The sequence below is a fragment of the Pelodiscus sinensis genome, unplaced genomic scaffold (genome assembly GCF_049634645.1).
Source record: "Pelodiscus sinensis isolate JC-2024 unplaced genomic scaffold, ASM4963464v1 ctg39, whole genome shotgun sequence".
In the NCBI taxonomy this organism is placed as follows: domain Eukaryota; kingdom Metazoa; phylum Chordata; order Testudines; family Trionychidae; genus Pelodiscus; species Pelodiscus sinensis.
The window spans coordinates 99,411-123,316 of NW_027466048.1; the positions used below are offsets into that span (position 1 = coordinate 99,411).

At 55.2% G+C, this 23,906-nt stretch overlaps 1 protein-coding gene across 1 annotated transcript in view; it reads left to right on the forward strand.

Annotated features, from left to right (window-relative positions):
- Positions 1-23,906, forward strand: part of LOC102456764 (alpha-2-macroglobulin-like protein 1) — a 66,301-nt gene that overhangs the window by 23,270 nt on the left and 19,125 nt on the right. The window contains exons 13-18 of the mRNA XM_075918665.1: positions 10,474-10,537; positions 10,655-10,800; positions 11,125-11,274; positions 18,611-18,811; positions 22,808-22,892; positions 23,328-23,448. Coding sequence (XP_075774780.1) covers positions 10,474-10,537; positions 10,655-10,800; positions 11,125-11,274; positions 18,611-18,811; positions 22,808-22,892; positions 23,328-23,448 — 767 coding nt within the window. The remainder of the gene's footprint in view (positions 1-10,473; positions 10,538-10,654; positions 10,801-11,124; positions 11,275-18,610; positions 18,812-22,807; positions 22,893-23,327; positions 23,449-23,906) is intronic.

The window sequence follows — 23,906 nt, forward strand, 5'->3', positions numbered from 1 at the left end:
TCCAGCTCTGCCCCCAGCCAGGGGCGGCATCCCCCTTCCTTTGTTTCTCTCCCTGGGGGGTAGCTGGTCAGACAGGTTGAGAGACCCTCTTTGCATAGTGACTCATCCTGTTTTGCTGGGCCGTGGTACCGACAGCCAGTGGGGGTTACCACAGAGCCAGCATAGAAAGCAGCCCAGTACCCCCACTACGTCACAGTTCTCCCCCCTCCGAGAGCGAACTGAGCAGGGTCACTCTGCTCGTGACCTAGGGAAGTTCGGGTCCTCTGCGTGGGAACCCGTCCTGGGGACATGGGTGCTCCCCTTGACTCGGGCTGGCTGCGGTGAGGCCCCACATGAATTGGCTTCCCTCCGTCCACTCGCTGCACCGCTCCAGGGCGACTGGCACAGGCCTGTCCTCGGGGGTCACACCCACCCTTCCGCTGGCCTTGATCTCTGGCCAGGGTCTCTCAGGCCGGGGCCATGAGCCCAGTGAGCCTTCTCTGGACAGCCAGGGCGGCTTCCACCCCTGACGCTCCATCCAGGGAGGCCTTCCCCTCCCATAACTCTCTCAGCAAGCCCAGAGGCTCCTATATATGGGGTAGGGGCCCCTGAGCAGCTTTCCTCCTGTCTTGGGCCTTCCCACCCCTCTGGCAGGAGTCACAGGACCGGCAGTACCGCTGCACGGCTGTAAAGATTCCCGGCCAATAGAAGTGCTGGAGCAGCCTCAGCCGGGTGCTCCGGATCCCCCGGTGGCCCGCAAAGGGGACGTCGTGGGCCAAATACAGCAGCTTGTGGCGATACCTTTGGGGACTACCAGCTGCTGCTGGACCCCCCATGTCCTCACCTTCCTGGGGGGAAGCCATTCCCGGAACCAAAAACCTCCGATCAGTGGTACAAGGACGCACGGAGACCTGAGTGGAGTATCCACAGGGACACACATCTCGAAGAGCCATCGTTATGCACAGGGTGAGGAACTTACCGTATATTCCGGCGTACAAGACGACCTCTGATGTTAAAAAACATCCCCCCAAAATCGGGGGTCGTCTTGTACGCCGGATGCACCGCCGCCGGAGCCCCTCCGCGGCTTTGAAAGCCTCGGGGGAAGCCGGCGGGGGGGCAGCCCATGCGCGCCTGGGATGCCCCGCCGCCGGCTTCCCCCGAGGCTTTCAAAGCCGCGGAGGGGCTCCGGCGGGGGGGCAGCCCATGCGCGCCTGGGATGCCCCCCCGCCGGCTTCCCCCGAGGCTTTCAAAGCCGCGGAGGGGCTCCGGCGGGGGGGCAGCCCATGCGCGCCTGGGATGCCCCGCCGCCGGCTTCCCCCGAGGCTTTCAAAGCCGCGGAGGGGCTCCGGCGGGGGGGCAGCCCATGCGTGCCTGGGATGCCCCGCCGCCGGCTTCCCCCGAGGCTTTCAAAGCCGCGGAGGGGCTCCGGCGGGGGGGCAGCCCATGCGCGCCTGGGATGCCCCGCCGCCGGCTTCCCCCGAGGCTTTCAAAGCCGCGGAGGGGCTCCGGCGGGGGGGCAGCCCATGCGCGCCTGGGATGCCCCCCCGCCGGCTTCCCCCGAGGCTTTCAAAGCCTCGGAGGGGCTCCGGCGGGGGGGGGGGGGGGCAGCCCAGGCGCTCCTGGCGGCTTTGCTCCCGGTGCCTCTGGTCTGCTGGGGACCATCTCCAGCAGACCAGGGACACCGGGAGCAAAGGAGGCGGAGGGGCGCTGGGGTATAAGATGAAACCCTATCTTTTAATTAAAAAGATAGGGGGTCGTCTTATACACCCAGTCGCCCTATACGCCGGAAAATACGGTATTAATTTAGGAAGTGGGGAGGGGGGCTGACTCTGGGCAGCTGTCTGCGGCTAGCTAGTCTGACTGTGACCAGGAGGAGAGTCTCTCTGAATGTTAGCCTGAGGAAATAGCTGGCTGTGCAGTTGATGGTCAAGTGAAGCCCTAACAGAATGTCATCCTGGGTTCACTTCGGGTGCTGGTGAGTCCTTATTCAGGTGACTGGAGATTTTTTCTAGCAGTGCCCTGCCTCGCCGAGCATGTGCAGTAGTGTCTCCTCGTGCCAGTGGGGTCTATTAGGTGCCCGAATGGTGCAGTGTCTCAGTTCCTTCTCTACCATCCTTGGCAGCAGACAAAGCTCCCCTTCAGTGGCCTCCTTTTGACCTAAACAGTTATTACTGTTAAAAAAAAGTTTAATTTCCCCAGTTTTTGTTTCATCCAAGTTTCTACTCCTTCCTTTCCTATTCATTTAAAAAAACACCTTTTTCCTAACAAAGAAACAAACAAACATGTTTTCTTCATTGTCATTTCTGGTTTTAAAATGCTCACCAGGTTTCAAACAATGTGACTCTTATTGCTAAGCCATGCCAGTGTCCGACGGCCACTCTTCCTGTAGCAACTGCTTAGGAGAGGCACATATGGTGTAGAAGTGACCGAGTTTGGGCTTTGGAGGCCAGGGTGGCTAAACTGGAGGACCTAAGGGAAGTAGAGAGCTATGTTGAAACTTTCCGGGACACTGTAGTACTGTCCCACCTCCAGTCTGAGAGCCCCAGTGCTCTTAGGGAGGATGAAAGTCTCAAGAGAACAGAGCATTCAATGGGAGCAAAGGGAAACCATCCTGTAGTTGGGACCCTCCTCCCAGAGGATGTTGCGGTATCCTCTCGCACTGAGGATACCTCTGAGGGAGAGGGAATGCCAATTATGAAGAGGCAGGTGTTAGTTGTGGGTGATTCGATCGTTAGAAACACAGATAGTTGGGTTTGTGATGACCGGGAGAACCGTATGGTCACTTGCCTGCCTGGTGCGAAGGTTGCAGATCTCTCGAGGCATCTAGACAGACTTATGTGTAGTGCTGGGGAGGAGCCGGTGGTCGTGGTACATGTAGGTACCAATGACGTAGGAAAGGGTAGGAGAGATGTCCTGGAGGCCAAATTTAGGCTGCTAGGAAAGAGACTGAAATCCAGGACCTCTATGGTGGCATTCTCGGAAATGCTTCCAGTTCCACGCGCAGGGCCAGGTAGGCAGGCAGAGCTTCAGAGTCTCAATGCGTGGATGAGACGATAGTGTAGGGAAGAGGGGTTTGAATTTATTAGGAACTGGGGACACTTTTGGGAGAGGGGGAGCCTATACAGGAAGGATGGGCTCCACCTAAACCAGGGTGGAACCAGACTGCTGGCACTAAACATTAAAAAGGCCGTAGAGCAGTTTTTAAACTAAGAGATGGGGGAAAGCCGATTGGTGCGGAGATGCATGTAAATCGGAGGGAGACTTCTCTTCGAGGAGAATCCATTGATAGAGATTCTCTAAGCTGTAGTCAGAAAGAGAGGAGGGAGAGGGCAAACCATGGGCCAGAGCAGACAAACAACCACATACAAAGGAATCCAATGCATCAGGGATAAGCAGTGAGGTAGTAAAGTTTGCGGATGATACCGAACTGTTTAGGATAGTCAAGATAGAAGCAGACTGTGAAGGACTCCAAGAAGATCTCACCAAACTGAGTGATTGGGCAACAAAATGGCAAATGAAATTTAGTGTGGATAAGTGTAAAGTAATGCACATCGGGAAAAATAACCCCAACTATACGTACAGTATGATGGGGGCTAATTTGGCTACGACAAATCAGGAAAGAGATCTTGGAGTTATCGTGGACAGTTCTCTGAAAACTTCCACACAGTGGGCGGCGGCGGTCAAAAAGGCAAATAGGATGCTAGGAATTATTAAGAAAGGGATAGAAAATAAGACCCAGAATATCTTACTACCCCTGTATAAAACTATAGTACGCCCACATCTTGAATACTGTGTACAGATGTGGTCTTCTCACCTCAAAAAAGATATTTTGGCCTTGGAAAGGGTTCAGAAAAGGGCAACTAAAATGATTAGGGGTTTGGAACGGGTCCCATATGAGGAGAGGTTAAAGCAACTGGGACTTTTCAGTTTAGAAAAGAGGAGACTGAGGGGGGATTTGATAGAGGTCTATAAAATCATGAGTGGTGTGGAGAGGGCCGATAAAGAAAAGTTATTTATTAGTTCCCTAAATAGAAGAACTAGAGGACACCAAATGAAATTAATGGGTAGCAGGTTTAAAACTAATAAAAGAAAGTTCTTCTTCACACAGCGTGTAGTCAACCTGTGGAACTCCTTGCCAGAGGAGGCTGTGAAGGCTAGGACTATAATAGAGTTTAAAGAGAAGCTAGATAATTTCATGGAGGTTAGGTCCATAAAAGGCTATTAGCCAGGGGATAGAAATGGTGTCCCTGGCCTCTGTTTGTCAGAGGCTGGAGAAGGATGGCAAGAGACAAATCGCTTGATCATTGTCTTTGGTCCACCCTCTCTGGGGCAGCTGGTGCTGGCCACTGTCGGCAGAAAGGATACTGGGCTAGATGGACCTTTGGTCTGACCCAGTACGGCCGTTCTTATGTAACTGCCCCCATTGCTCTAACCTCGTGTCCAGAGCAAGGTGGGACTGTGCTAACAGGCTGAAAACTTTCCTGTATGAAAAGCTGTTACAACCTTTGCATGACGACTCTCCCCCCAGATATAAAGCCATGGACAAGACCAGAGGTATGAGCATCAGTCATCCCTCTACATCCCCTGATAGGGCAAAAGCAAAGCCTTGGGTTTCCTTGACCAGATTGCTTCCCCTGGCACCGAGCTCATCCAAGGTGACCAGCCTGGCGCCTTAGGTATGGCACTACCAAAACAGTACGTGGTGCACAAAAGGGCCCTCTTGGAGCCTAGACACAAGCCATCAGCACCGTTGTCTTCATCGGCATCGCCATCTGCCACACCAACCAAACACTACAGATCAGCACTGAAGATGGTACTAGAGGCAGCACCAGACACAGCACCGAATAGACTCTTTACTGAGATGTCTTCTCCCAGATTGCCGACGCTGGCCCATCCTCCGCACCTTTGACACCGTCTTCCCCATCTCCAGACAGAGCTGTAATCCCCACTACTCCACCGCCAACAGACAACATGAGTTTCAGGAACTGTTTAAGAGGGAGCCCTCGGCACAGGAACTGGATCTTCGAGGTCCAATGAAAGCAGTATAGGCTCCTCCGCACTCATCAGCCTGCCACCTCGTCCAGGATTGCTCTTGTTATGGACGAGGCCATTATGGACCCTGCCAGTAACATCTGGCAAATACCTGCATCTGTCACGCCTACCAATAAGAGTAGGTTCTTCTTCGAATGGTCCCCATGGGTGCTCCACTGTAGGTCTCTGGCAGTGCCCCGTTGCTATATATATTGGACAAACCGGACAGTCCCTACGAGAGACTGAATGGATACAAATCAGATTATATGTAAAGGGAACATACAGAAACCTGTTGGGGGAACACTTCAGTCTACCTAATCACTCTTTAAAAGATCTCCGGGTGGCCATCTTGTCACAAACCAATTCTACAAGTCAAATACACAGAGGGGTGTTGGAATTACAGTTCATCCACAAGTTCAGTTCTCACGCTGATGGCCGCAATCGAGATGAGAGATGACTGGAACATTATCAACCTAACATTCAATGCTTTGTTTGCCTCTGTCTTCACGGACAAGGTCAGCTCCCAGACTAATACTCTAAGTGACGCAAGATGGGATGAAGGTGGACAGCCCTTGGTGGGTAAAGAACAGATTAGGAACTATTTAGAAAAGCTGAACGTACATAAATCCATGGATCTGGACTTAATGCATCCAAGGGTACTGAGGAGTTGGCAAATATCATTGAGGAGCCTTTGGCCATTATCTTTGAAAAGTTGTGGAGATCAGGAGAGATCCTGGATAACTGGAAAATGGCAAATGTACTGCCCATCTTCAAAAAAGGGAAGGAGGACGATCCAGGGAACCAGCTAAGTAATAGTTCTACAGAAAAGGACCTGGGGGTTCCAGTGGATGAGAAGCTTGATATGAGTCAACAGTGGGCCCTTGTAGCCAAGAAGGCTAATGGCATATTAGGCCAGCCTACACTGGCCGCTTGTATTTCCGCAAAAGCACTGATGATCTCATGTAAGATCGTCAGTGCTTTTGCAGAAATACTATGCTGCTCCCGTTCGGGCAAAAGTCTTTTTCCAAAAAACTTTTGCGCAAAAGGGCCAGTGTAGACAGCACAGTAGTGTTTTCCGCAAAAAAGCCCCGATCGCGAAAATGGCGATCGGGGCTTTTTTGCGGAAAAGCGCGTCTAGATTGGCCATGGACGCTTTTCCGCAAAAAGTGCTTTTGCGGAAAAGCGTTCTGCCAATCTAGACGTGCTTTCCCGAAAGTGCTTTTAACGGAAAACTTTTTCGTTAAAAGCATTTCCGGAAAATCATGCCAGTGTAGAAATAGCCTCTCTGTTTCATTAAATGTTTCTTTCCTGCACTCAGGCTCTGTGCTTGCGAGTGGGGAAACATTGCCTCTCAGAGGCACCCAGGGGTGTGTGAATTTCCCAGGTTACTGGGTGGGGGCTCAAGCTGGTTCTGTGTGAGGTGGACCCCTAGATATTTAACCCGGCCCTGGTTGCTGCCAGGCCTACCCAGTGGAAGGGTTACACTTATGTTCCCCCATTGGCGATGACCACTTTCAATACGGAGTCCTCCCCTTGGGCTGTCATCCACCCCCCATGTTTTCTCAAAGGTCCTTGCAGTGGTGATGGTGCACTTTCAACAACATGGGGTAATGATATTCTCTTTTTAGATGACTGCCTCATAAAGGGATGGCCTCCCACAGAGGCAGCTGACATGGTCCAAAAGACCAGACTTTTGTTTTATTGCTTCAGGCTCCTAATAAACAACCAGATAGTAACTTTAGATCCAGTTGAGAACATAGAGTTCATTGGATCTTGACTTGACTCGCTCTCCGCCTGAACATATCTGCCATAGCACGGGTTCTTGGCCATCCAAGATTTCTTAACTGCATTCCCGTAATTGCTTCCATCACCATTTGTATCTTCCTTCAGCTGCTGGGTCATATGGCACCCACCACATACCTGCTATACTTCGCACAACTGCACTTTCGTGTCCTGCAGCATTGGCTGGCCTCAGTCTGCACCCCTGCCTGCCATCCCCTCCACAAGCTACTCACGGTCCCGAGGAAGGTATTGGACGCCCTCCAATGGTGGATGTCTCCGCAGATCCTCTTAGTGGGTGTTGCCTTCCACCAGCCTGAGCCTACGGAACAGATCACCACTGATGCATCCTTACTGGACTGGGGGGCTCACCTCAATCACCAGACTGCTCAGGGCAGATGGCTGCTGCATGGAATGATGCTGCGTATCAATCTACTCAAACTCAGAGCAGTGAGGAATGCTTGTGTGCACTTCACAAACATCATTACCAACTTGGCTATCCACGTACTTGCAGACAACACGACTACCATGTTTTGTATAAACAGACGGGGGGAGCCTGTTCTCCATCCCTCTGTAAGGCCATACGACTATGGAATTGGTGCATTCATCACGGAGTTACCCTGAAGGCAGCAATGCCTTCTGGGAGTAAACAATATCACAGTGGATGCCCTCAGCTGCAACTTCACCACTGCTCAAGAGTGGGAACTACACCCTGCCAAGTCGACACACGTATTCCACCTTTGAGGCCAAGTGCCCTTGTTTCCGTTCCAGGGCTGGTCTGGAACAGGACACCTTGGCAGATGCCTTCCTAATTTGATGGGACCAACCGTTTTATTATGTGTTCCCACCATTCCCACTTATCCCCAGGGTCCTCCATGAGATCTGTACTGACAAGGCTCAGATTATTCTGACCATCTAATCGTGGTCCAGGCAAACCTAGTTCCCATATCTTCACCGCATGGCGGTAGCTCCACCACTCCAGTTTCCTCACAGCCACAACCTCCTCTCTCAGAACCAAGCAAGCTACTCCATCCTCAGCCTCAAGCCCTTCACCTTCATGCCTGGCTTCTCTCTGGTTCTATAGACCTGAGTCCAAGTAGTCTGAACAAGTGAGATCTATCCTCCTCCACAGTAGGACGCCATCTACTAGACTTTCTTACCTGAAGAAATGGAAGTATATTTCCCTCTAGTGTCAACAAACTTGCCTCCTCCCCAATACTACTTCACTTCCTGTTGTCCCGGACTGTATACTACATCTAAAGACCTCTGGGTTATGCTTCTCTTCCCTGAAGGTACACCTGAAAGCACTAGCGACCTTCCACGAACCAATAGACGGGTCATCTATCTTCACACACCCCAATGCTAGGAGATTCCTTCAGTGTCTCCTGAATCTCTATCCTCCTCATAAACTCCTGGTGCCCTCAAGGGACTTGAACTTGGTGTTAGATTACCTCATGCAGCCTCCATTTGAGCCTATGGCCTCGTGCCCTCTGTCCTCCCTTATCATGAAAGTGTTATTCCTTGTTGCTATCACCCTGGTGAGGAGGGTCAGCAAGACAGGTGCCCTAATGGCTGAACCACCCTACACAGTCTTCTCAAAAGACAGGGTTCCCTTATGTCCACATCCTGCATTTCTAGCAAAGATTAGTTCCTTCATTCCACATCCATGAGCCCATAGTGTTGCCCATCTTTCATCCAAAACCTCATGGCTGTGTCTACTCTGGCATGAATTTCCGGAAATGCTTAAAACGGAATACTATTCCATTTTCAGTTTTTTTGGAAAAGGAGCGTCTACATTGGCAGGCTGCTTTTCTGGAAAAGCCCTTTTTCCGGAAAAGCGTCTGTGGCCAATGTAGACGCGCTTTTCCGGAAAAGAGCCCTGATCGCCATTTTCATGATCAGGGCTTTTTTCCGGAAAAGACTACTGGGCTGTCTACACTGGCCCTTTTCTGGAACAGTGTTCCGGAATAAGGACTTATGCCCGAGCGGGAGCAGAATAGTTTTTCCAGAATAGCGGCTGATTTTGTGCAGTAGAGCATCGTTGCTTTTCCGGAAATTCAAGGGCCAGTGTAGACAGCTCGCAGCTTATTCCGGAAAAGTGGCTGATTTTCTGGAATAAGTGGCCCAGTGTAGACACAGCCCGTGTGTCTTTTCAAGAAGCAATGTTGTACTCCTTAGACATATGGTGAGCATTAGCTTTCTATATAGACAGGACTCGTGACTTTCCTAAATCTCCGTGCCTCTTTATCTCCTTGGGCTGAATGACTCAAGGGTACGCGGATTTCAACCCAGCACATCTCCAAGTGGATCTCTTCCTGTCAAGTGAGTTGTTACTCCCTCTGGAGTGAACCACTCATCTCCATTCCAAGAGCACACTCCCTGCATACAACTGCAACCTCTGTGGCCTTTTTGAACAACGTACCACTCACAGACATTTACTGGGCAGCTACATGGTCCTCTGACCACACCCTCGCCAGGCATTATGCCATCAGGCCTCAATTGTCAGCTGATACAGCCGTGGCTACAGTGGTGCTGGCTTTGCCACCAAGCAGAGACTCCGAGTCCCACCTTCTGTAGCAAGTACTTCTGTGTAGTCACCAGCAGTGGGGCACCCCCGGGGACATCACCCCAAGAGGAAAAGGAAATTACTCACCCCGTTAAGTAACAACTGTGCTCCACAACCCTCTCTTCCGCCCCTCTACTTGGAGCCTGGCTTTCTTGGGCAAGGTACTGAAGGAGGGGTCGGGCTGTGCGTGCGAGGTGCTGAGGTGTGAATAGCAAAAGGTGCCTTCAGCGCAATCACAGCCCTACCCATAAGTACTCAAAAGACTCTGCACCTCAGGAAATGACTTGTCACCAACCGTGGAGAACCCGCAGGGATACGCACCTCAAAGAACGGTCATTAATGCACAAGATGAGAAACTTCCTTATGTGCTCCAGAGACTTTTAAGCCGGCAGTTTGTTACATCTGCTAAAAGGCTGCATCAAGAACTTGGGGATAGACGTGTGTAATGGCTTCTCCTTAACGATCCTCCTCTCTGCCTTTTCTTTCTTTTATTAATTACCCCTTAGAGTTTAGATTCTAAAGGGCTGGTGCAGCATGCTCTTTGGGGTCAGATCTGAGGTTCAAATTGGCCTGGGGCTGTGGTTGGTGGGACTGAGAGAACCTGTTTCGAGTTGGTGAGTTGGGTTTATAACCCCTGATCTGTGTGAGGAGTGGGGCTGGTGGTGGCACATCTGGAGTGTCTAAGGGGATTCTTGCTGGCCAGAGTGGCAGTGGAAGTGCTCTGTGGGTGGCTGGTTTGGTGCCTTATAGAGGAGAACCCCAGTCTTGGGCTGTACGTAGGCCTGGTTCTGAGCAAGTTGCCCTGATTGGACCCTCACAGCGATGCCCCCAGCCGCCCTGTTAAGTGACAATGAGGTGTGGAGTAGAATGGGGCTTTCCCTCTTTCCCCACTGTGGCTGCAGGTTCCAATCTGCTCCCAAAGAGGGGGGGCTGCCTGGCTGGGGGACTGGGGAAAAGGACACAGACCTGAGAGTGCTCCCTTGTACCCCCTTCCGTTGGCTCAGTCCGGGGGGGAGTGGAGAGGGAGGCTGCTCCGGCCTGTGCAGCATCCCCACGTCGGGGCGTTCGCCAGCCCCTGTTCAGCCTCAGCTCAGTGACTCCCGTCTCCTCCTCCGCAGGTCGTGGCCAAGGGAGCCATCACCAGGATCCTCCACAAGGGGCTGGAGCTCAGCGAGGGGGCTGGTAAGTGGTGGGGGACGGGTGTGCATTGGGGATGGAGCCCCTGGGCAGGGACCGGGCGGGGGGAGGGGCTCTGCTGGCTGGGCCTGACTGCCCCCCACGCTCCCCCACTGCCCCTAGGACTGAAGGGCTCCTTCTCCATGGAGCTGCCCGTCGGCGCTGAGCTGGCGCCGGCTGCCAAGGTGCTGGGTTACACGGTGCTGCCCGATGGAGAGATGACTGCCGACAGCGCCCTGCTGCGCATGGCCAAGTGCCTCCCCAACAAGGTGAGCCCGGGGGTCGGGGCCGAGGGGCTTGGGGGGAACCGCTCCTGCCCCGTAACTGGAGCCCTGAGCAGGGCATCACTGGATGACCTGGGCCCTCCCCTCCCTGGTCCCTTCTGCCCCCCTCCCCTGCCCGTTTTACTGGGTGCATCAACTCCCCAACCCCACCTCTAGCACCGACTCCCAAAGCCCCCACGTCCAGTGGGGCCTAAGGTCAGACTGACACTCGGTGCCTGTGGGTCGTGGCCCTGCCCCTGCCTGTTTCCCCCTGCTCCTGGGCGAGGTGTGTCTCTCTCCCCTCCCTCTTGATGCCCTGTGCCTCGCCAGGTGAAGCTGGCCTTCTCGCAGGACCGGGCCCTGCCAGGCTCGGAGCTCCAGCTGCAGGTGCAGGCTGCCCCCGGGTCCCTGTGCGCCGTCCGCGCTGTGGATCGCAGCGTGCTGCTCATGAAGCCTGAGGCCGAGCTCAGCGTCGACACGGTGAGTCCAGAGCAGCTCGGCCATTCGCCCCACCCCTCCCCCGACGAGTCCTCCCCCCTCGCAGGAGGGGCGATGCATGGCCACTGGGGGACACCCCTCGAGGCCACCTCTCCTGGTCACAGGGCTGCTCCAATGGCACTTGGCCCCCCCTCTGCGGGGTCCCCACTTCCCTTGTCTGATCTCCCATCAGCCCTTGCAGCGCCCCCCCAATTCCCCTCACCCGGCTCTGGCTGGGCACACGGAGCTTGGAGCTGAGACAATGGCCGGGGTAACCGGAGCTCTCCAGGGCAGAGCTGGTCCCCAGAGGAAGGAGAATTCCCTGCCCTCAAGTCCAGCAGGGGATAGTGGGTCAGGTGCCTTGTGGGAGGCTCCAGCTTCCTCTGCAGCAGCAGGATTTGCCCCTGCTGGGCTGATAATATGGATTTGCACTCGGCCTGTGGCTGGTACCTGCCATCCAGGGGCTCTCAGACCCTGCACAGGGCGAGTGAAACTCCCAAGCCCCTGGGGCAGCAGGAGATGGGACTCGATGGGCCGGAGCTGAGCTACGTGTCCTAACCAGGCCTTTCTGTGGCCCAGACAATGCTGGGGAGGGGCACAAAGGCTACGTCTAGACTGCACAAATCCTCTGTCGAAAAAGAGCGTCTAGACTATGATCAGTATTGTCGACAGTCTCGACGCTCTCTTTCGAAAACGCGCAGTTTGCGTGTACTTTCGGAAAAAGGCGTTATTCCTCGTAAAATGAGGGTTACCGCTGTTGACAACACTGCTGCTTTCTGTCTACTTACTGTAGTTGCAGGTACAGTTTTGTCAACAAAACCCTGTAGTCTAGACACACCCTTAGAGCCATTCTCTGCCCCACGGAGAGATGTCACCTCTCCTTGCCCTTCCCAGGCTCTCCCAGGGCATCAGGGGCTGCGTGTCCATTTCCTTGGGCTGCAAGTCGGGGGGTGCAGTGACAGACACCTGTGGGATGCTGTGTGGAATTTGGGTTGTGCCAGGTCTGCCACATACGATATCTGCAAAACTCTTACAATCTGCAAAAGAGGACAGTCTCACGTGCATGATTGCATCCCCTTTGTACTGTGGACATGGAGAAGTCTGTCTGTCTGTCTGTCTGTCTGTCTGCACAACCTGTGCTGTGCTTCTGGGTGACACACAGACACTCCGGCAATGCACTGCCAGCCTGCTCCACGGACCATTGAGGACCTTCAGCTATTCAATTGTCCCACTGAGAGAAGAGAAGGCCGAGCCTTGTGCCTCTACAAGGCAAGAGGGGCGGGGGGGCGTGTCAGAGCTCTGAGGCTTCCAGGCCTTGTGCTCCATGAGCTGGGCAGCCTGTGTCTGGGACAAAGGAAGTGGAAGTCACATGGCAAAAGGGCCATGGAAGGCAGCTACATCCTCATACAGTCCTACGGCTGGAAGAGCCTTCAGGAGGTCATTGAGTTCAGCCCCCTGCTAAAAGCAGGACCAACCCCAACTCAATCATCCCAGCCAGGACTTTGTCAAGCCAAGACTTAAAAATTTCTAGAGATGGAGATTCCAGCCCCTCCCTAGGGAACCCATCCCAGTGCTTCACACCCCTCCTAGGGAAATAATTTTCTGTAAAGTCCAACCTAGACCTCCCCCACTGCTTCATCTGTCAGCACTGAGAACAGCCTCTCTCCATCCTCTTTCGAACCTCCCTTCAGGAAGTTGAAGGCTGCTCTCAAATCCCCCCTCACTCTGCTCTTCTGCAGACTAAACATGCCCAAATCCCTCAGCCTCTCCTTGTAGGTCATATCCTCCAGCCCCTTAATCAATTTATTGCCCTCCACTGGACCCTCTTCAATTTCTCCATCTTCCCTCTGTATTGGGGGCCCCAGAATTGGATGCAAAACTCCAGATGTGAACAGGTGAGTGCTAACAGGGAGTTTAGAGAGGGAGTTCTCCAGGTAAAGGAGAAACCGATACAGGACTCTTAAGGGAAGAGTGTGTAGTGTTTGGGGCTATCTTGCTGTGTGCTGAGCTTGTGTTTGTGAGTGAGGGTTGGTGTGTATTGGGGTTTTTTCCCCTGTGTTTGTGAATGAAGCTTTTTTTTCCCCCCAACTTCCCCTTTCCCCTCCCCCTCTCTTCATGGAGTGTGCACTGTGACTGGCAGGTAGAAACTGTTGGCTTCTAATTAAAGTTTGAATTCTAGAAGCCTCTGTTGATTGGCTGAGCCTTGGTAGGAGGAGGGACTTTCAGGCAGTCCAGGGTTTTATAAAGCAGTGAGCAAGAGACCAAGGAGCTTGCGAACAGGTGAGTGCTAACAGGGAGTCTAGAGAAGGAGTTTGGAAGGGGAGAGGAAAGGGCATGAGGTTCTCTTGCCCTTCTTTTAAATCCTTGCTCCAGGACAGCAAGGATGGATGGTGATAGGTCTGCTGTTGTTACCTGCACAGCGTGTGCCATGTTTGTCTTCCTCCTGGAAGAAAGAAGGGATTTCATCTGCACTAAGTGCAAATTGGTCGCCATTTTGGAAGAAAAAATTAGAGCACTGGAGTCCCCAGTGTCGACCCTACGCTCGATCAGAAAGGATGAAGACTTCCTCGATAGAAGGCAGCATTTGATCCTTCAAGCACGGCAGACAGAAGAGCCAGAGAGGGCAGTACGGGACAAGGAAGAGAACTGGCAGCATGTAACTTCTAGAAGGGGAAAAAGGCCAGCACAGGAATCTCCCAGTGCTATAGAGGTAAGTAATCGCTTTCAGGCTCTCTCCACAGGCTCTGCAGTGTTGAATGGTTTGGAAGGGACCTCACAAGGAAGAAACCGCAAGGGAACACCATCTACTGGAAGGCAGAGGATGCGTAGTCCTAGGGATGGGGGTTCCACGACCACCCCCCCAAAAGACGACGACAAGTGGTAGTGGTTGGGGACTCCCTCCTAAGAGGGACTGAGCCATCCATCTGCCGTCCGGACTTGGAATCTCGAGAGGTGTGCTGCTTACCAGGAGCTCAAATTCAGGATGTGACTGAGAAGTTTACCAAACTGATCAAACCTTCAGATCGTTATCCCTTCCTGCTTCTCCATGTGGGAACTAACGATAAGGCCAAGAATGACCTTGAGAAGGTTACTGCAGATTAGGTAGTGCTGGGAAGAAGGATCCAAGAATTCGGAGCGCAAGTGGTGTTCTCGTCCACTCTCCAGACCCTGTTGAAGGGAAAGGACTGGGCAGGGATCCTCCTCCTGCCTCCTCCCCTCTCTCTCAGCTCTCCTCCACCTCCTGCCTTCTATCGAGGAAGTCAATGCGTGGTTGCGCAGATGGTGTCGCAGAGAGGGCTTTGGTTTCTTCGACCATGGGACTCTGTTCCGGCCCGAGAATTGTTAGGAAGAGATGGGATCCACCTAACCAAGAGAGGAAGGAGCATCTTCATGGGCAGGCTTGCAAACATAGTGAGGAGGGCTTTAAACTAGGTTTGTTGGGGGACAGTAACCAAAGCCCTGAGGGGAGTGGGAAAGTCAGATACCAGGAAGAAATGCAAAGAGGAACAAGCAAGAAAGTAGGACCCCTGATTCGAATGGAGAAGATAGGGCAATCAACTGGTTACCTGGGGTGTTTGTACACTAATGTGAGAAGCCTGGGCAACAAACAGGAAGAACTAGAGGCCCTGGCCCAGTCCAAGAAATATGATTTAATTGGGATAACAGAGACTTGGTGGAATGACTCGCATGACTGGAGAGCTGTCATGGAAGGGTATAGACTGTTCAGGAAGAACAGGCAGGGGAGAAAAGGAGAGCACTATGATTGCTCAGAACTCCAGTATATAGAGGGAGAAAAACCTGTTGAGAGTCTATAGGTTAAGTTTAGAGGTTCAAACGACAGCAGTGATGTTGTGGTTGGTGTCTGCTACAGGCCACCGAATCAGGTAGATGAGGTAGATGAGGCTTTCTTCGGACAACTGAGAGAAGCTTCCAGATCGCAGGCCCTGGTTCTCGTGGGGGACTTTAATCACCCTGACATCTATTGGGAAACCAATATAGCAGGACACAGACAATCCAGGAAGTTTTTGGAGAATGTTGGGGATAACTTCTTGACACAAGTGCTGAAGGATCTGACCAGGGGCCGTGCACAGCTTGACCTATTGCTCACAAACAGGGAGGAACTAATAGGGGAAGTAGAGGTAGGTGACAACCTGGGAAGCAGTGATCAGGAGATGGTAGATTTCAGGATCCAGACTGTCGAAGCAAAAGCCTCACTCAGTTGATGTGGCTAAACAGACAGTTTTATTGGCCAATAAAAGCAAAGTGAGCCAAACATGGTCCCAGCAGAGCCAGGCCCAGTGAAGCTGGCTAATACAATCAATCCTAGTATCTTTATACCCTTGACCAAACAGCCTGACGTCAGGGCATCCAATTACAGAAGTCATCAATTAAGCTAGGAAAAATAAAGCCTTGTCAACAAGATGGCGGACAGGTACGAGGGAGTACCTCTCCTATCTAAACCAGCCCAATTAACATTCCAATAGCACATCTGTCTTGGCCTGGCACATGGGATGATAGAAAGGTCACTCTAGTCTACGTGCAAAGGCAAAAAAACCTGAAATGGTTTCTGTTATACAAGATGGCTTCTAGCTTAACATAAAATGGTTTCTACAAGACCAAAGGAAGAAAAAAGAGTAGTAAAATCCACACCTTGGACTTCAGAAAATCAGATTTTGAGTCCTTCTGGGTATGTTTACACTACAAAGTTAATTCGAACTAACAGACGTTAGTTCGAATTAACTTTGATAGGAGCTACACATGCAAACCGCTAGTTTGAACTTAATTCGAACTAGCAGTGTGCTTAGTTCGAACTAGGTAAACCTCATTCCATGAGGACTAACGCCTAGTTCGAATTAACTAGTTCGAATTAAGGGCTGTGTAGCCACTTAATTCGAACTAGTGGGAGGCTAGCCCTCCCCAGCTTTCCCTGGTGGCCACTCTGGCCAACACCAGGGAAACTCGTCTGCCCCCCTCCCGGCCCCGGAGCCCTTAAAGGGGCACGGGCTGGCTACGGTGCCCGTGCCAGGTGCAAGCCTGCCAGCACCCAGCCAGCAGACCCTGCACCTGGCACAGCACGAACCAGCCACCCGCTGCCACCCAGCCCACCCCCTCTTCCTGGGACCAGGCTGGCGGCTCCTGGGAGCCTGCCTGGGGCCACAAGAGGCGGGTGCCCGCCTGGTCTAGTGCGGAGATCGTGGACCTCATCCACGACCTCCACACTAGGCACAGGAAACTGGCCGTCTAGGTCAGGAGAGCTGCCAGCCTGGCCACCCAGGAGCAGGTTTGCATGAAAATCAAGGTGGTCCAGTGAGACCCCCGACCCTGAGCTTAGAATGGCCGTCCTGGGTCAGAACAAAGGTCCATCTAGCCCAGTAGCCTGTCTGCTGACAGCGGCCAACACTAGGGACCCTGGAGGGGATGGACCAAAGACAATGACCAAGCCATCCTTAAGATCCCCTCTCCACCCCCTCTTCTAACACCTCTCTCTACCCACCTGTCCTGCCTCTCTCCTCTGCCCTCTGGTGCCCACTCTCCCCTCCATTCCCCTCTCTGTGTCTGTCCTTCTGCTTCACCTGCACAGTCCCTCTGGCACCTGCCCCTACCCCCTTGCCCTCTTCCTCTCTGGTGCCCACCCCTCCACCACCCTCTGCCCCACTTCTCCTCACACCCCTCTGTACCCTAACACACGACTTGCTCCAACCCCCATCTTCCTCATGCCCACCCCTCCTTTCAACCCCACTTCTCCTGGCAACCACCCTCTCCTCAGTTGCATGGTGGCTGCCCAGCTGTTCCTGGGGTGGGCAGTCACCCACAATGCAGCTCGCTCCTGGGAGCAGCTGGGGCCACAGCTGTGCAGCTCTGCCGTGGGGGTGGGCAGGAATGAAATTCTTGGTGTGTGCTCGTGCAGGCGTGCACCTTACAGGGAGCCCCACCAGGCAGAGTCCTCCCAGTTGGCACCGGTCACAGATCCAGGACCATCGACCTCTCATCCACTCTGGTGACCGCTCCTGTACAAGGTGGAGTCCTCACAGGTGGCACCAGTCAATCAGCGGGATGGTTCCCTTCAGCACCGGTGCTGGGAGAGCTCTGTATAAGGGGGAGTCCCCCTGGTGACCTTATACCTGTGCAGAGGCTACCGGTGTGACACGGTACCACTCCTTCAGAGCCCTCACGTTCCACATCCCTGTTAGAGTTGGAACCTGAAGGCCATGGATGGAAGAGGAGGTGCTGCGCTCGGCACAGGTCCGTACGGAAAGGAGACAGGAGTTGATTCTACAATGACTCCTCAGTGGCAGGCCTGGACTCAGTGGCCATTCTAGACTCCTGGGGCCTATGACCAGACACAAGTTGGGGGCTCCAGGTCGGCCTCCAGCGCTTCAGTGAAGGGGGGCCTTCCTTCAGAGGCTCTGGGTGCAGACCCCGCTATGGGGGGGGGTTGCCTCCAATTGAAGGTGGCTAATCAACAGGCAGTGTTGGCCAGCTACAATTTTAACACGTGGGCATCCGTGAACAAATGTAAAGAGCTCCTGCCATCAACTCTAGGTCTGAGCTCTCTGGTATTTTGGATAAGATGCAAACCCAAAGGCTACGTCTACACTGGCATGATTTTCCGGAAATGCTTTTAACGGAAAAGTTTTCCGTTAAAAGCATTTTCAGGAAAGCGCGTCTAGATTGGCAGGACGCTTTTCCGCAAAAACGCCCCGATCGCGAAAATGGCTTTTTTTTTTTTTTGAAGAAAACAAATCTCTGCTGTTTACACTGGACCTTTTGCACAAAAGTTTTTCGGGAAAAGACTTTTGCCCGAAGGGGAGCAGCATAGTATTTCTGGAAAAGCACTGATGATTTTACATGAGATTGTCAGTGCTTTTGCGGAAATTCAAGCGGCCAGTGTAGACAGCTGGCAAGTTTTTCCACAAAAGCAGATGATTTTGCGGAAAAACTTGCCAGTCTAGACACAGCCACAGTGACCTAGTAATGTGGCTGAGCCTCTGGGATCCGGAGAATGTTTTGTATCATGAGCTGAGTTTTAAAATAACTTCTCAGTGTATTGGAGCTGGGTGCTACTGGTGAGCCAGAGAACTGGAAGGCAGCAAGGGGGGGGTGCGTGGAATCGATAGGACTGACCAATGAGCCCAGGCTTATTGATTATGTAATCGACTACACACTGCCATCCCTAGTGGGAAGGGGCTGGGTGCTGGGGGAGTCCAGGCTAGAGATGTGAGAGGGGCGATGGTGGAGATTTGCAGGGTGATGTGTTGGTGAGAGGAGGGGCAGGAGCTGGCCATGGGGAGGCTCGTACCTTGGTCTCACGGCAGCCCTTGTCCGTGTTTGTCTTTAGGTCTATAACTTGCTCCCTGATTTTCGACAAGAAGACTCCTATCAAGGGCATAAGTCATGTTACTGTCAGTCCAATGCTACGGCTACAGTTATGTCTACTACTCTCCACGGTGTGCCAGCGACAATTTGGTCTCTCCGGAGGCCGCGCAGAGGGACTCGTGGCAGGGCTGACCCGCTGACCGACCCCAACGGCCTGTTTCAGGTAGGGTTGTGCCTGGCCCTGCCTCTGTCTCCTTTGTAGCCTGAAAGGACTAAACTGGCTCTGCCGTGCCCAGGCTGCTGGGGCGACGTCCCACCAAACAGTCCGGCCTGTTCTAGTGACTCCCCAGGGATGCTCCTCGCAAACTCAGGGCTGGGCTGCACCTCCCCCGCCCCCTTCACACCCAGCCCAGGCCCCAGGACAGATCCCCTGCGTATGCACACAGCAGGAATGTTACCCCCGGCTCCTGGGTGCAGGGATCTGACAGGCGGGGGCAGCGCCATGACCAGTTACGGCTGCCTGGCAGTTCCTGTTACAGCCCATCCGCGCTGTACGTTCAAGATACAATAAAAAAAAATTGGACTTAGAGGGTATGTCTACACTACAAAGTTAATTCGAACTAACAGACGTAAGTTCGAATTAACTTTGATAGGCGCTACACTAGCGCTCCGTTAGTTCGAATTTAAATCGAACTAGCAGAGCACTTAGTTCGAAGTAGGCAAACCTCATTTTACGAGGATTAAGCCCCTTAATTCGAACTAGTGGGAGGCTAGCCCTTCCCAGGTTTCCCTGATGGCCACTCTGGCCAACACCAGGAAAACTCGTCTGCCCCCCTCCCGGCCCCAGACTCCTTAAAGGGACACAGGCTGGCTACGGTGCCCATGCCAGGTGCAAGCCTGCCAGCACCCAGCCAGCAGACCCTGCACCTGGCACAGATTGAGCCAGCCACCCGATGCCCCCCAGCCCTCCCCCTCTTCCCGGGACCAGGCTGGCAGCTCCCGGGAGCTTGCCCGGGACCGCAAGAGGTGGGCACCCGCCTGGTCTAGTGCGGACATCGTGGACCTAGGGAAGGGTAAGTGGAAGGAGGTGAGGGAGGAATGGGCACGAGCCCCCGATGGGGAGGACTGGGCTGGCTCTGCGGGCTTCTGGGGGTGGAAGCTCTTCTGCAGCCCCCCCAATGCCCCCTCTTCCCGGATGGCAGCCTGCGGCAAGTGCAGCCGGGCTGATGGCCGAGTGGTGTGATGTGCCCAGTGTGGATAGTCCGGGCAATCCAAGCCAGGACTGCTTTGAGAACTGAGAACTGTCTGTCCGGGGTGGGGGTCGGGACCCTTTAAGCAAAGCCCTCGGCTAGCCTGAGACAGCATCTCCTCTGATGCCCTGCCGGCACTGCTTCCAGCCATCCTTAAACCCGGTTCAGGGTCCACTTAATGTGGACATGCTAGTTCGAATTAGCAAAACGCTATTTCGAACTAGTTTTTTAGTCTGGATCCGTTAGTTCGAATTAGCTTAGTTTGAATTAACTAATTTGAACTAAGTTAGTTTGAATTAACATTGTAGTGTAGACGTACCCAGAGAAACTACTTAAAGCGGGATTCTTTTCCCTCCGCGGTTGACTCCCATTTGCGTAAATTGGATTTTTTGGTGCGACTTAAGAGCGGGGGATGGGAGGATTTATCACCCATCAGTTCCAACGAGCGTCAGTGACGTCCGTGCGTAACGGGTGTACACCGGGTGACTTACAGCGGGGACGCCCTGTGTGAGTTTTCAGTTCCTGTGACTGTCAGACTCAAACGTCTGGGGCAGAAATTCCCCGGCCAGGAGTTGCCTCCGGCTGAACTTTCTGAGGGTTGCGGCTAACACGGCCTGGAGTTGCCCCGACAGGGGGAGGGGAAAATACTCGGCGTCCCATGATACACTGAGTGATTCTCTTTCACTGAGAAGCTCCCTGCCTCGGAGCAGACTGGACCCTTGGCCGGGAGGTCGCTGTGGGGTCGGGGAGGTGCCCGTTGCCTTCCTGTGAGCTTCAGCCCCACATGGCTGGGAACCCTGGGAATGGCGTGACCCACGTGCCCAGCCGAGGGTTGGAGTGCGGCCGCCTTACAGGGGGAGGAATCGCTCTGGGCTGAGCCTGCTCCATCCCCCCGACGTGCCGACTGAACGCGCCCCTTCGCCACAGAGCGGCTGAGCCTGCACGAGTCTGGGGCCCGGGGGCTGGGCTGGGTTCCTGAAATGGCCCCCCCCGGCCAGCAGTGCTCCGGTGGCAGTGGGTGCGGGGACAGAGCTCACAGAGACGGTGCCATCGGTGCTCTCTGTGCTTCCCTGCTGGTCCCAAGCAGCCTGGAGGCCCCTGAGTGGCAGGTGCGGAGGGACGCAAGGACACGAGCGTCAGCCGGGGGAAGGGCCCAGCCACCCGCACCCGACTGGGGAAGCCAAGCTGGCTCTTTAGTGCGGGGCTGGGCAGCCTGGATCCCTCGCGGTTCACGTCCCTCCCCTCACGTCACACGTAGGGGTGGAAGCAAGTGCAGGTTGGGCCGCCCTGGCCTGGCACCCCCGGGACCCGACTGGTCCCAGACGAGGGATTTTGCTGCAGAGCCTGGATCCTGCTGCTGCTTCAGGCTGCCCCACAACCTCTGCTCCGGGCTACCTCTGCCGTGAGAGGGGCTCCTGCTGTGCTCTGGGAAGTCCCGCTGCTGTGCATGGGGCTCCCACAGCACTGCCAGGAACCCCGCTGTCCTGCCAGCCTGCAGGGCCCCCAGGCGCTCGCCCTCCACTGGGACCCTCTGGTCCTGGATCATCCAAGGAGCACGGATGTGGCCAGACCAGAGAGTCCCGGTTACAGTTTCAATCTGTGGTCGAGTCGGCTACTCCCATCCCCCCGCCTGCTGTCTCTGGATGACAGGCAGCAAGGAGGGGGAAGCAGGAGCTGGTGCTGAGAGGAGCTGACAAAGCTGGTTCCCCCCAGCACCGTCTCCTGCCCCCTGCCTCTCTCAGAAGCAGCAGAGCAGGTGGGGTGGGGGGCAAAGCAGACCCTGTCTGTGGCGGCCTGGGCTGGCCATGAATGGAGGCTGCTCTGCCCCGTCCCAGATCCCCACCGGGAACCCGGCGGACGAGGGCTACTGGACCCGCGTGAGCGAGCCCAGCTCAGTTGCAGCTGGCCCCAGATCTGTGACTGTGGTTAAGCATTTTCAATGTAGGAAGAGCCGGCGGGCAGGTGCCATTTCCAGTGCAGAGCCGCAGGGGAAGCAGGGCCCGGCGCAGTGCGAGCTGGGGCTGAGCGCCTCCCCCACTGACGGATCGTGCCCTCGATAACAATGTTACTGACGACTCAGGGAGTGAAATGCTTCTTCACGTCCCTAGTCACAGGCAGCCCTGCCAGGCGGCCCGGCGAGGCCCTGCCCCGGCGCACCCAGCCGCAGCCACCGCAGGGCGCCCGGCCGCAGCGCTGCCTCGGCTCCGGGCGTGTCCCCGCAAGGGCCCGTCTCCTTGTCATTCCTCACGTCCCTGCCCAGGGTCCCCTCGGGCACCGTCCCTGCACCAGCCCCGGGGCAGAGCTGAGGTGGCCCCTGCCTGAACCCTTCACTGCCTGGTGGTCAGGGGTTCAGGGCCAGGGCTCCCCTCAGTCTGGAAGGGCAGGGCCCCGCTGGGCAGCACCAGTCTGTGCTCAGGTCATGTGGGGGCATTGAACAGACAGTCAGAGACGCCCCCGCGAGCTCCCAGTCTGAGCCGGCAACGGGAGGAGGGACCAGAGAGGGGAGGGGCCCTGCCCAGCTCACCCAGCAGGTGGGTGTGGAGGGGAGGAGCAGAACCCAGGAGCGAGCGTCCCAGCCTCCGGCCCACGCAGCCTGGCATGGGCAGAGTGAGCTGCCGGAACAGTCACTGGGATACCGGCCCAACAGCGCCACGTGTGAGGCTGCAATTGGCTCCTGGTGGCAGCCCCCTCGCTGGGGACTTGCAGTGCTGAAGCCAGACCCCTGGGGAGAAGTGCTGTATGGAAAAGGGGGGGGGGTGAACCAATGGGCCTTTCCCATCCTTGTGCACTGGGGCTCCATGCCTCAGTGTCCCCATATAAGGTACTGAGCCCAGTCCTTAGCAAAGGGCCAAGTCTCCGTGAATTCTGCTCCGGCGTTGCCCTGTCACCCTGTGCCCTGGCCAGTAACAAGGGCCTGGCGCCGCCTCTGGTGCTTTAGCGGCTCCTGAGGCTTTTTCCTTCTCACCCAGGATGCAGCTTTGAAACTTCTCACCAACACCCGCATCTGTGAGCATCAGTTCCGGGAAACGCCAATTGCTGCTGCCCATGAACGAGGTCAGTGCTCCAGGAGCTTCTGTCCCCCGTGGTTAGCAAAACCCAACTCTCTCGGCCCCCGGGGGAGACGGCCCCGCGGGCTCCTGCATCGGGCCTGGGACCTGGGTTCCGATCCTGGTTCTGACAGTGCCCTTGGCAGATCCATTGTTCTCCATGGACGGGGGAGGGGTGGAGTTTCTCCATTGTCCTCAATGGGCCTCTCTAGGCCTCCCTGTCCCAGCTGCTCAGTGTGGCTAACGACCGGCCCCTCTGGCTCGCGGCTCCTGGGCGGGCTCTGGAGGGCAACGTCCCACTAACCCTGTGTGGGCAGAGCCGGTGGCCACGTCCATCCCCAGAATGGCCCCAAGTATCGAGACTTTGCAGGTGCAGACACGTGAGCCACGTGACCCCCAAAGCAGCGTGGGATCCACTCACCCCCCTTTGGATCTTTGCTAGACTTCCATTGGGAAGTATGTTCCTACAGCAGAAAATGGACCTCACAGATCGTCGCTCACCCGGAGCCGGCGCCGCGTGCGTACTTCCCAGAGACGTGGATGTGGGACCTGGTGGCTGTGGGGTGAGTGAGGGGCTGTCACACACCGTCCCTGCCAGGCCTCCGGGCCAGACCCTGGGAAGCAGCCGCTCCCGGATGCAGCACCCTGGCGGGGGGGCTGCCCACGTGGGGCTGGTTCCGGTGCCTGTTGCCAGCGAAGAGGAACCCAGCACAGCGGTGGCAGTAACAGCCCAGCGCCAAGGGAGAGCGAGGCAGGGGGCTGGGAGCCTGGGGAGCCCCGGGGCCCTGCGTCTCGCCAGCAGAGTGGGGTTCACACCAGCCCCTCCCCCTGCTCTGCACATGGGGGACCAGTGGGAGGGCGGGGATCCCAGAAGGGGGAATTGAGGTTCCCAGGAATAGCCCCTGGAAGGGAGTCGTGTCCGGCTGCAGAACGGGGGAATCCCCCTCCCATGGGACACTGAGTCCAGCCCAGGAGCCCCAGGGCAGGGCAGGATCCAGCGGTAGCTGGGGTGGGGCAGAGG